The 12,272-nt window shown below is 54.1% G+C and overlaps 3 protein-coding genes across 3 annotated transcripts; 1 reads left to right on the forward strand and 2 right to left on the reverse strand.

The window, feature by feature from the left end:
• Positions 1-193: 193 nt before the first annotated feature.
• CDC15 (Protein kinase of the Mitotic Exit Network) lies at positions 194-7,659 on the reverse strand. The gene is made up of 9 exons (XM_062887190.1): positions 6,641-7,659; positions 6,089-6,223; positions 5,963-5,992; positions 5,834-5,898; positions 5,337-5,778; positions 4,457-5,275; positions 3,630-4,355; positions 3,090-3,579; positions 194-2,978 (listed from the first exon to the last, which is right to left on the reverse strand). Exons 1-9 carry the CDS (start codon positions 6,854-6,856, stop codon positions 1,030-1,032), a joined length of 4,872 nt encoding a protein of 1,623 aa, XP_062746983.1. The 5' UTR covers positions 6,857-7,659; the 3' UTR covers positions 194-1,029.
• Positions 7,660-8,681: 1,022 nt separating this feature from the next.
• Positions 8,682-10,571, reverse strand: QC762_203040 (uncharacterized protein; the record flags this gene model as incomplete). The annotated part of the gene is made up of 3 exons (XM_062887191.1): positions 10,252-10,571; positions 9,438-10,068; positions 8,682-9,380 (listed from the first exon to the last, which is right to left on the reverse strand). Exons 1-3 carry the CDS (start codon positions 10,260-10,262, stop codon positions 8,682-8,684), a joined length of 1,341 nt encoding a protein of 446 aa, XP_062746984.1. The 5' UTR covers positions 10,263-10,571.
• A 351-nt stretch (positions 10,572-10,922) lies between these two features.
• On the forward strand, positions 10,923-12,176 carry FOL3_1 (folylpolyglutamate synthase; the record flags this gene model as incomplete). Its single annotated transcript, XM_062887192.1, has 1 exon — positions 10,923-12,176. The coding sequence occupies one exon, from the start codon at positions 10,923-10,925 to the stop codon at positions 12,174-12,176; it is 1,254 nt and encodes a 417-aa protein (XP_062746985.1).
• Positions 12,177-12,272: the final 96 nt, after the last annotated feature.

Below are 12,272 nucleotides of genomic sequence, written 5' to 3' on the forward strand. Positions count from 1 at the left end.
CCCCAAACACCCCAATCACCCAGACAAAACATGAACCATCAAACCACACCCTATTCATTACAACCCTTTATATACCCTATAATAACAAAAAAAAAGAAAAAGAAAAAAAAAACCTTATCCTATCTCTCTACGCCTTTCCCTAGTTTCCTAATTTTTTTGGGGTTTTAACCCTCTCCCGCCCCTTCCCATATTGTGCCCCACCACCGTTATCCTTCCCCTTTACTCATTCATAGCAGGCAGGATGTTCTCCCTAGCTTTAGACACCGCCTTCAATCCGGCAACCCGCATCCCCCTCCTGGGTCGCTCTTGTAGCTGCAACAGGCCCAAGACTCCCTGTCGGTGTTCCCTTTGTGGACTACTACTCAGCATGGCGCTGATTCGTGACGTATACCTTCCCGCGCTGGCTGGCGTGGCGGGAGTAGCTGGGCTAGGGGTTGCTGGGATAGGAGCAGGAATGGTGGGTCGAGTAGGACTGGTAGGTCGGGAGGGAGTAGCTGGCTCCAGAGAAACATGCGCGGGCCTAATAGCAGGAGTTGGTGCCGTTACAGGAGTTGGGACCGGAGCAGGAGCAGGAGCAACAGCCGCAGCAGCAGCAGCAGCAGCAACAGGACTATGAACCACCACCGTCTCCATCCCCTCCTCCCCATCACCAGGAGCAGCACCCGTCCGATGGATAATAACCGTGCTGGCCCCTCCCCCCTCCACCACAGACCCCGTATCAGGCGTAACAGGTGACGGGGGTGGTGCCGGCGGCAGCATACTCCCATCACTCCCACCACTCCCACCACTCCCACCAACACCAACCCCGGGCGTCCTAGGATCCGGGATCCTCCCCCTCTGCCTCTGATGCAACAGATACTGCTGGTGATGCAGCCTCTGCTGCAACAGCTGCTGTTGACTTCTTCCACCTGCACAACCACCACCACCACCAGCAGTCTTAGCAGGCGACGGACTCAACCCGCTCCCCCCAGCCCCCCCATCATCCACCACCTCATGATACACCCTCTTCTTCATCGGCGAGTCACCTTTCTAAGGCCACCTCCCCTTATTGTCCCCCCCATCCCGTCCCCCAGCCGGCAGGTTCACATCCGAAACCGACTCCATCCTCGAAATCGAACTCGGCGCCCTCGCCCTCCTGACTTTATTCCCGCTCTGTCCAGACGTGGCCGTCGTAGCTGTCGTCCCGCTGCTCCCAGTAGACAAACTAGTCGATCCGCTCCCCCCACTGGCATCCCGCTCCCTCTCTATCCTTTCCAGCCTCTCCCCTAACCTATCAGCACCGTCCTGCCTCGCAGACTGGCTGAACCTCTCACTGCTGCTGCTGTCTTGCCGGGCACTCTGGCTAAAATAACTCCGGCTCTGGGAGTGACTATCCCTTCTGGCTTGGTGCCCAAACGCGGCAGAGCTACTGCTCGGTCTGTTGGAACTGCTCGGGTTCACAAGATTGAAACCCGTTGCTGATAAAAAGCTAGAGCTTGTCGGGCTGGCAGAGTACTGCGACGCTCCCGTGATGGAGATCGACGATCCAGATCGTAACCGGCCCATGACGTGCTCCCGACTGCTAAGAGAAGAATCACTCCTCTCTGCCCTCATAGCGGTAATAGGCATCGACGCCGCAGTCGACAAGCTCGGCCGTGTAAAATGCGAATGGCTCGTCCTCGGCAACCGACTCTTCACCCCCGACCCAGAAGACGGACTCATCGCCAACCCGGCCGCCGTGGCATCTTGGCTCACCCTCCTAGGTATGCTCGTCGCCGCCACGGCCCCTTCTCTACTCCTCGGCCGAAACAACGCCGCCTCCCTATCCTGCGCCAACCCCACCACCGTCCTCTTCGGCGTACTATTCGCAACCTCGATGTAAGCCGCCGCACTCGAGCTCGACTGGCTAGCCCGATGCCCCGTCGGTGTATGCGGCCCACCACCACTACCGCTCAAGTGCAAGCCCCCAGGCGGCGTATAACTGGTATTCCTCCTCGGCCCACTCCTGCTCCTCCCCGCACCCACCCCCGCTCCTCCTACCGACCCCCCCATCGACCCCTGAACACTGTTCCCCAACCCCAACCCACTCAACGCCAGCGCCTCATGCTGCAGGTCATTGCCAAAGTGAGCCCTCACCAGCTCCCCAGCCAAATTCCTAACCAGCACCGCCGGGTCCTTATCCGCCAACCCCTGAATATCATCAAACAACGCTCTCAACTGCTTCCCCGTGTTGGACGAGCTGTTGGACGACATACTCAAATTATGCGCCTCGCACCCATCCATAATATTCCTCACCAGCCTCAGCAGATTCAGCCTCACCACCGCCTTCTTATGCCCCAGCTTCTGGGCAATCCCGGCGTACATCTCCGCCTTGGCCAGACTCGCCGCCACGGCAGGACTCAGCCTCAAGACTTTGAGCAACGGCTCCAAAAGGTTCGGATCAAAAGCATTCGCCCTGGCAGGGTTAAAACAGCTCACAATAGCCGTCATAAACATACCATCCATCAAGTGGCTCTCCACCTTGGCCGTCTCCTCCTGCAGCCAGACATGGATCGCATCCAGCGCCGTGACTTGCCAGTACTGATCAGCTAGCAGGGTAACGTAAAACTCCAATCCGTGATTCTGCCAGAGATACCTCCTCCCCTTGCTGCCGGAATGTGCCATATCGCAGAGAATAGGCAGGACAAACTCCTTTGGTGGGCGGTCCGTCTTCATGATTTTGAGGAGTAGCGGAATAATCCCATTGCTGGCGGCATATTCTTGGCGTTCTTTGCTTAGTCGACAAAGATTGAACATGGTGTTGAGGACTTGGTTCGAGATCTCGCGGAAGTGCTTCTGTCCCTTCTTCATCGAGAGACTCAGCACATCAATCAAGAAATCAATCGCATCGGCCGAGTGAAGTGCATCCAAAACCGCAGAGCACTGCGACATGTTCTTGATGAACTTGAGCATCGTGATCTGATGTGCTGGTGTCATCCGTCTCAGATCCTTGAGGACCGCTTTTCAGATCATTAGCAACCCTTTTCTCCGTAAAAAAAAAAAAAAAAAAAAAAAAATAAAAAAAAAAAAAAAAAAAAAAAAAAAAAGGATGGGAGGGGGGGGGAACTTACTCTTCAAAACCTGCCTCTCAGCCACAACCTCCTTCACATACGCCTCCGCCTGGGAAAACAGATAAAAAATCCCCACAATCCTCCCCTCCACCAACTCGCTCAGCTCATCCCCCCGCTCCTCGTCCAGCACCTTGTGCAATATCGCTGCCAGCGGATCCAAAATCTTGCTCCTGCTGAAAATCCGGCAGAAATCATTCTTCGGCGTCGGCCCCTGCAGCTCAAACACATTCCATATGCCATTCACCCCAATCAGCACCAGATCCTGACTCGTCTCATAGTCCTCGTCCAGAAACTCCACCAAGACATTCAACCCGCCCGCGCTGACAAACATTTGCAATGTCAGGGTAGAAGTCTGATACATCTGCCTCACAAACGCCGCAGCCTCGAGCCGAATCTCATTCGAGTATTGTCTGGCGGCAAACTTGGTGACGATCGGTATCCCACCGACGAAGCACAAGTTCTCTTGCAACTCCACATCATCAAGGATAATCTACCCCTTTGTTAGTCCCCTTCCCACGACACCCAATTCACAAAACTCACCGCATTAACAATCCTCAACAACCCCAACACCATGCCCCCCCGACTCTTAACCCCACACCCCTCCAAAATCTCCAATATCGGCAGCAGCCCATGCGCCCCCATGATCAGCCCCTTCACCTCCTCCCCCCCCTCCCACAAATACGCCAGCAAATCCTCGGCCAGCTCCCCCAACACCTCCTCATCTTCCACCTGCCTCATCTTGGACAAACTCTTCACCAAACTCTCCACCTTCTCCGCCATCCTAGCATGTCGATCTCTCGCAATATTCGCCGCCAAATCCATCTCGTCCATCCACCCCGGCTCCTCCATCATGGCAAACGGATCGTCCTCGTCCCCGTCGTCGTCCCCAAGCCAGCTGCTATTCGACAGCTTACTCAGCACCAGCTGCTGCTGCTGCTGCTGACCATCTTCACTCCCCCTATCACTTTCTTCAGCCGTCGCCTCGTTCTTCAAGAAAGACGTCGCGTTATCAGTCCCCGGGACAACGCCAAATATATCCGAGAAATCCTCGTCCTGCTCGTCCTCGGCGAACTTTGTAATCTCCACTTGTGATCTCGTCCTTCGAACAGGCGGTTCAGGCGGCTGTAACGACGACCCCGTCGTTGCTGGCGGTCTCGAGGAGTTAGGTCTCCTTATGCTAGCCCCCAAGGGAGATTGCTGGTGTTGAGTGGCCGATCTCGGTGGAGGACTGGTGAGATCCGAGGGGTGGAACAGCTGTGGAGCTTCCTATAAAAATCATTAATAGTTAGTCTCTATTTATTGATCTTATCTCCTCAATGTCCACAGTAAACATGGTCATTCTCCTCAGCACAATAGAAAAAACATACCTTGACAACCCCCAATCTCCTGTCAAAAACCCCCTCGTTATCCGCAAACAAATCGGAATAATCATTGTCCCCCGACTGCTCCCGATACAGCAAATCTGGCCTCGGCGGTAGCTCAAACTTGCCGTTGTTCCCCAACAACTGCTGTTTCGTCGGTGACTTTGACACCCTGCTATCCCTGCTCCTCTGCCTCCGATGCTTCTCACTCAACCGGTCACTGCTCTTCTTCGGCAGCGGCCGTATCGTCTGCTCCTGCGCATCAAAGCTTTCAGACCAGTGCTTTGGCCCTTTGATCGTCAGCAGCTCCCCCTCAAAGTTATCATCCCAGTTTTCCGAGTCCTGGTGGCTGTCAATAGAAGCAAACGCCTTGAGCCGGTCGCTGGACAACAACCCCCCAAAGTTATCCTGCCCCTTGATATGCGGGAGGTGAAGAGCCGTGGGCGAGATAGCAGACGCAAAGTCGTTGTCCCAGTTGTCGTCGTCGGGTACCTCTGGTGATCTGAACGCATCGGGAGTAGGTCTCTGCTTCGTCACCAGCGTCAAGGGGCCCCTGATATTCGTAGCCAGGTTCGGCCGCTGGCTGATCGGGCCGTTGCTCTGATCAGACCCAATCGAGACTCTCATGTTGTGCTCCGAAGACCTGAGAGCCTTATTCCACTGCTTAACCTCCTCAACCGCCTGGTTGAAGTTGGCAGGTGGTCTCGACACCGGAGCGTCCGTCCTCCTGCACCCAATAATCCACGGGTGCTTCATCAGCTTCTTCGCCGTAACCCTCAGATTCGGATCTTTCTGAAAACAAGCCATAAGAAAGTCCCTCGCAACCTATTCCACCCAAATCATTAGCCCTCCCCCGAAACCCGTCCTACCCCAAAGAAAAACTTACCGGAGACACCCCCTCAGGCAAAGGAGGGTGATCATCATTAACAATGGCAAACAGCGCCGGCATAGCCGCCAAGTTATGATACGGCGGCTTCCCCTGCAGCAGCTCAATAACCGTACACCCGACGCTCCAGATATCGCTCGCCGACGTCGCACCCGACAGCTGAATAATCTCTGGCGCCATCCAGTACGGGGTCCCCACCACCTGAGCCTCCTTGTCGTTCCCCGTCATGAACTGGCTCGTCGAAACGCCAAAGTCGGCCAGCTTGACCGTCCCATCCTTGGTCGTCAGTATATTCGCCCCCTTGATGTCCCTGTGAATCACACCCTGGTCGTGCAGATACTGCAAGCCCTGTAGGACCTGAGCCATGTACACTCCCACCAAGTTCTCGGGAAACTTTCCGTACGCCTTGCAAATCGAATGCAGTGATCCATTTTCGCAGTACCTAAAATACGAGTCAGCCGTCTCCCCATTCCCTCCGTAACAAACAAAAAACTCACTCAAGGATGATATTCAAGCACTCGGCCGTCTTGACAAACCCGACATACTTGACGATATTCGGATGCTGTACCACCCTTGTCAGCCTTTTCCCCCTTACCCCTAACCCCTACCCATGCATCACAACTCACATTAAGATTCTTCAACAAATCGATTTCAACCTGCAGATCAATAACCCATTAGCAAAGCCCCGGCATTCCCCCAGTCTTGTCCCACCACCACCCCTCTCGGTCCGGTATCTTCTCAGCCAAACCTACCTCAACCATACGCAGCTCACTCTTCGGCACATCCACCAGCTTGATCTGCTTAACAGCCACCGCCTCCCCGGTCCCCCAATTAAAGGCCTTGTAGACAGATCCGAAAGCTCCCTTTCCGATGCAGTCTCCTAGTCGCTACATAGAATTTTGGTCAGCTTATGTCTCATAACCCAGTGAAAACAGTCCGGTGCGGGGTGTGTGTATGCAAAAGTGTGATGTATCAGCCCCAAAACAAAGAAGAAAAAAAACCCAATCCCAATCCTGCCAAGCCACACACATGCGTATCCTGCACGGGGTATGTATGGCGGACGGTATACTGCACACCCCCTCCATACATTCCCCTCCCCTCCCCTTCCCTCCCCTCCCCTCCCCTCCCCCACAACACGAAAAAGAAAAGAGGCAGCATGGCTTTCGGGTATCGGGAAATTCTAGTCTATAAAGTGATCGATCCAATCTGATAGGAAGGGTAGACCTAAAGAAAAAAAAAAGAAAAAAAAAACGTCCTCTGGAAGGGGGGGTCAGTGAGACAAAAAAGAAAAATAGAAAACCTACATAATCCTTCAACCCCGGATCCTGCACCGGCTTCTCCAACCGATAACTCTGCTCCCTCCTCGGCGTCCCCGGTGTCTTGCTGCTGCCCACCACCGCCTGCTGTTGTTGCTGTTGCTGTAGCTTCCCCCCATTCCCACCGCCTTGATGATATGCCGCCGCCGCCCGGTCCGAACCAGAGGTTCCTATCGGCGGCGGCGGTGGTGGTGGTGGTGCCATGCCTGGCTGGTGCTGTCACTCTCCCAAACCCTCCTTGTGCCCTTTCCTTCAATTGTAGTAGTTGTCGTCGTGTGGTATTCCTCCTCCAGCAGCAGCAGCAGCAGCAGGAACCGGCGGTAAGAGGTAAGAGAAGGGTGTCGGTACCCTGATGGTCATATCCCCGCGCCCTCAATCCTCCGCGGGGTATCGATACTGGGTGATGGGACCGAAACAAATGGATTTTGTTGGAGGGGTAGATACGTCCTCGCAATTCGTCCGTATTTCTCTCGAATCTGGCGGGGAAAAGACGCAGCAAACAGAGCTATCCTTGAGGTTGTTGGAGCCTCGGTTTTGCGGGTTGGGGCTCCGAGCAAGCAAGCAGTAGGTGAACAATCGCTCCCAATAGTCACCGTCGTCAGCAGCGGGGCTACCTAAATCAATTCGTTTCTTCGTTCGCTCGTTCGTCGTGAATTCCCCGTCGTCGTCGTCGTCGTCGTCGTCGTTCGTTCGTTCGTTCGTTGTAGTGAATCAAAGAGAAATTATCCCACCACCTTCCCTGCCCGCTCAGGTAGTTTGGTGTCGGATATCGGACGACGCAGACGCAACAAGCGTTCCCTGTCAGGCTCCAAGGCCAGTACTAAAAAGAGGAAGAAGAAGAAGAAGAAAGAAGAAAGATTCATGCAATCCCCTCCCCTCAGGTAATAAAAAACAGCCCCAAGTTTCAAGAATGCAACCCAGACAATACTGAAAACCCAGATCGCAAAATCGCGGGGTACTTAAACTAGGTATCTCCTCTCTCTCTCTTTCTCTCTCTCTCTCCAGAGTTTCAACCAAAGAAACAGGAAATCGGAGGTCGAGATCCAGGCCAGGCAGGGCTGGGCTGCAGCCAGCGCGCCCCATGTCCCCCCCCCAGTGGACCGTGCCTGCAGCAGGGCCAACATTGGCGTGTCACCCACTTTTGTTTAGCGCCTGAGTAAAGTGGTAGGTAATGCCGCTACTTTCCATCCTCACCTCAGGGGCAGGGGTTATGAACTGTAAGGATGACACCTACCTGGGAGAAAAGTTAATGTATGTATGTTATAACCAAAAGATTCTGAATAATAGGTGATACTGGTATGCTATCTAACCAAGGAATACGTGCCGCCTCTTCTCTTCTTGTTGCTCAGAGTCTCAACAATCCAAGTCTGTGAACATGTTCCCCCCTATCCCATCACAGCTCTCAGACTCCCCCCCTCCTTCCCACCGTGCCATCCATCCAGAGGAATTCATCATGAGCCGTGTTTGAGAAAGAGTGCACCACACACACATAAAAGGCGGGGAAAACCTCATGCATGACACCGTGAAACAAAACAAAACAAAACAAGGAATCACGATGGTAAACCCTGGAACAATAATCCATCACATCTGCTGCTGCCTCCTCCAACTCTCAAGGGCCAGTTGCCCAAAACTACCTCTATGTACAGAGAATATCATACAAGTCATCAATCCACCGTTAACCCTATGTGACTGAGAAACCAACCACCGCTGTGATCCTTTCAAAACAATAAAACTAATACAAAGCTGTCGATGCATCATTATAAGCCATATATTTCCTTCAAAGCCAAGAGTAAACAGCAATACCCACAAGCAAATGGGATGCACTTTTTTCCATGACAAGCTGCCAGACCGATACCAAAGGGTAATCCCTAAAACCAAAGCCCAGTAACGCCGTAAAATCAAATGTGCCAATGACATTCAGAAACGCTTTTGCCGAGAATGAAAAAAAATAGAATAAAAAATGAAAAATAAAAAAAAATAAAAAAAATGAAAAAATCAATAAACCGCTACGAGAAATACACCTGGTGGCTCAGTTGGCCGAGGCCTCGCGGGACAAAGTCCTGCTCAGTCCCACCTCTGCCCACCAGTCGTCTGGAATATCCTCACGTTGAGCAAGGCTGCGGACGAGCCGCTGCATCACCTCAACTCCACCAAAGACCGAGGGGTCGTCGCTGCTGCTGCCGCTACGCCCGGCAACGTCTGCCCATGACCGTCCGGTGCTACGAGCGCGGGGAAGGATAAAATTTCTAATATCATCCTCGAGCTCGTCTTCGTCTGTGTCGGAATTGTCGCATCCTGACGCGAGCTCCACCTCGACGGTCTGGGGGTTGGTGAAAGAGGTCCTGGAAGAGGCAGCAACGGTGCTCTGTGTCGCAGCCGCCGATGCTGTAGCAGAAGCAAAGGAAGAGCCGACGCTCGGGGGCTGCGGATCCGGAGCAATCGTGGTCAACAGCGTCTCCCATGCATTGTCGCCATCGGGACTAAGACTTCTGCTACGGTCACCGAGGCCATCAATGCCCGCCGCACCATGGCCAACAGCCGGGGGAACAAGAAGGGTTGACCCGCTGCGCTGAGCCCGTTCCTGCCGACGGGACTCAACCCATCGACGGCCGGCTGTGTAAGGATTTGAGGTTTCATCACCAAAAATGTACGATTCGCCCCGTGTGTTCGAAGCTGGTCTACTGAAGGGAGGAGCAGCTCCCGCCGGGGATGTAGTGGAGCTCCGCGACTATGAGAAAGTCAGCAACGATGAACAGGTTGTTATGGCAACCACGACAGCACATACCGGATGATTGGGTGCCTGGGTACTCCGGAGGCTCGACACCATGGGAAGCGGTTCCATACGAGACATGTAACGATCGCGGCGTTGAAAGTTGCTGTAGGCATCCTGTGCAGCTAACTGCGAATCGGTTGGCCGAGGTAAGATGGGGGAATTGTCGTCATCGGTTTGTGTTAGACTCGGATTCGAGCCGGCGTGCAGGTGAGCCCAGCGCTCACCAAACATGGTGATGACTCGGTCATCGAGCCCTACGTAGGCGCGACGACGGCCATATCTGGAAGCAGCATCGGTGGGTGGCTCTAGAGCGGGTGACCGGCGCCGTGGTTGCTCAGGATCCCAATGGGTGTCATTGACAAGGCGGCGACGGTTGGGGTTGCCCCCTGCAACTGGAACTGCTGCTATATGCGCAACAGCAGGAACGGGAGGCGGCTCCAGGGTGGGTGATCGGCGGGGTTCCCAGATGGCATCCTCGAGAACGCGGCGGCGGCGCTCGCGGACCTGTTCCCGTGCGTGGTCGCGCGTGCTGTCGTATCCCCGGACAAGACGGTGCCGGCGAATGGTCGAGCGCGCTTCTGCCGAACTTTTTTCAGCGGCAGGCTTGGATTGGATGTCCGACTCGACCGGCGCTTGGTACAATCTGATTGGTGAAGATGCAGGATTAGCTCATTGCTTTGCAAAGCAAAAAAGAATTGCGCCCGCGATACGGGAGTGTCTTGAAGAGGGTGCTGGTGGGCTTGCGCGATGGCAAACCCGGAAGTGGGATGGATATGCCGTTGTCCCAGGTACGGACAGGGAGGGCTGGCTTCAGGGGCAAACCTACCGGAGACCCATCTTCTTCTGATTCTCTGAGCTTTGATGGCGTCGCGTAAGGCGCTCCGGTCAAAATCGAGGCGAAAAAGGTAAGGACGGCAACGGGTGGCTAATTTTCAAAGTGGCCGTGATGATGCGCCTCGTCAATCGATGGGAACGCGATGTCGGGGGATAATGCGCCAATGTGTCGATGTCGATGTCGATGTTGGGCGTCGCGGGTAATCGAACGGAACAACAAGAGGGAGGGAGTTTTACGACCGGCTCGGGGGGGCTGCGTCAAAGTCCAAAGTTGGGCGGGTCATTCCTTTTTGTGGGTGGGGCTGTTTCTACTGCTGGTGCACGGGAATGGGGCCTTGGCACAGAGCCTGGGCTTAGCCCCCTCTTTATAAGGATAACACTCAGCCAACCCCAGCCACAATTGTTGTTTACTGCACAGATGAAATGCTTCTATCAGTTAATTCCATGCAAATAACCATACCTTAAGGTTCCTTGCGCCGATCCCGCATCCCGCCCCCTCAAGCAAAAAGCTAAAATCGACAGGCTCCAGCAGTTCCCATCGCCAATCACCGTTCTTGGCAGACCTCAAAAGCATCCGCGGGCCAATAAACACCATGAGTCACTCCTGACATTCATTCCCTTGTATCACAATATCGATCCGAGCATACCAACGACGACAACATCATGATTGATCTAGGGTTGGCCCGCATTGGCCGTCTCATCAAGCACACACCCCAGACGTGGAAGGCCATCCATGTGGCCGGCACCAACGGCAAAGGCTCCATATGCGCCTACATCTCGGCCATGCTCAACGCCAAAGGCATATCATGCGCCAGGTTCACCTCCCCTCACTTGGTCGACCGGTGGGACTGCATTGCCATCAATGGCAAGCCCGTGTCGGAATCCTTGTTTCTTGAAGTTGAGAGGCAGGTGAAGCAGAGGGATGTGAGCGAGAACATTGGCGCAAGCGAGTTTGAGCTCCTGACCGCGACTGCCTTTGAGATCTTCAACCGCCAAAAAGTCGAATACGGAGTTGTCGAAGTTGGTCTTGGTGGCAGGCTAGATGCGACGAATACACTCAAACAGAAATCGGTTACCGTTATTTCAAAGATTGGTCTTGATCACCAGTCTTTCCTGGGAAACACCATTGAGGAGATTGCACTTCAGAAAGCAGGAATTATCCGCCAGGGCGTACCCTGTGTGGTGGATGGCAGCAACCAGCAGTCAGTTCTGCAGGTAATAGAACAGCATGCTAAGGAAACAGGGGCATCATTGCAGTTTCCCAACGCGACAGCTGTTGCGGAAGAGCTTGCGAAGTCAGGAGAGACCTTTGAGCCACACCAAATCCAGAACCTGGCAGCTGCTCATCTGGCCTTCCGTCTGGCTTGCCCAGAGCATGATGCCCCGTTAACAAGTCTTCTGCCCGCTATCAAGCAGCTCAAATGGCCTGGTCGCCTCCAAAAGATGAGTCTCGAAAACATCACCGGCCGTCAGCAAGACGTGCTCTTAGACGGCGCTCACAACACCCAGTCAGCTGAGGCACTGTCTGGCTACGTCCAAAGACACCTTCGTTCTTCAGGAAATCCAATAACCTGGGCGCTGGCCGCCACGCAAGGCAAGGATATGAACGGGATTCTCAGTCTGTTACTCCAACCTGGTGATCAAGTCGTTGCTGTCAGGTTCGAACCGGTGGACGGAATGCCCTGGGTCAAAGCAGCCGATCCCAAGGAGCTCCTCGACTTGGCCACTCAACATGGTGTCGACCAGTCATCGGTCTACAGCGCCGGAGAGAACGTAAAAGACGCCTTAATCAAAGCATCCGAGATGGCAGGCGAAAGGCCAGTAGTAATAGCCGGGAGCCTCTACCTCGTGTCCAGTGTCTTGAGGCTCTTGCGTGAGAAGTCTCAAGATTCTAGTGAAAATGCCATCTGGTCTTGAGCGAGATCACATGATTTTAACGCTTGAATACACCCATTCAAAAAGGCGGTCAACTGCTCGTGTTCAAACTGGTTGATAAAACATCCCACCACCGTC

The sequence above is a fragment of the Podospora pseudocomata genome (assembly GCF_035222375.1).
Source record: "Podospora pseudocomata strain CBS 415.72m chromosome 2 map unlocalized CBS415.72m_2, whole genome shotgun sequence".
NCBI lineage: Eukaryota > Fungi > Ascomycota > Sordariomycetes > Sordariales > Podosporaceae > Podospora > Podospora pseudocomata.

Bases quoted from the DNA above. Each gene is read 5' to 3' on its own strand.
- CDC15 (XM_062887190.1), bottom strand. From the start codon at position 6,856: ATGGCACCACCACCACCACCGCCGCCGCCGATAGGAACCTCTGGTTCG. The intron at 6,224-6,640 runs GTAGGTTTTCTA...AATTCTATGTAG, and splicing joins ATCCGGGGTTGAAGGATTAT to CGACTAGGAGACTGCATCGG. The intron at 5,993-6,088 runs GTAGGTTTGGCT...ATTGATCTGCAG, and splicing joins GTGAGCTGCGTATGGTTGAG to GTTGAAATCGATTTGTTGAA.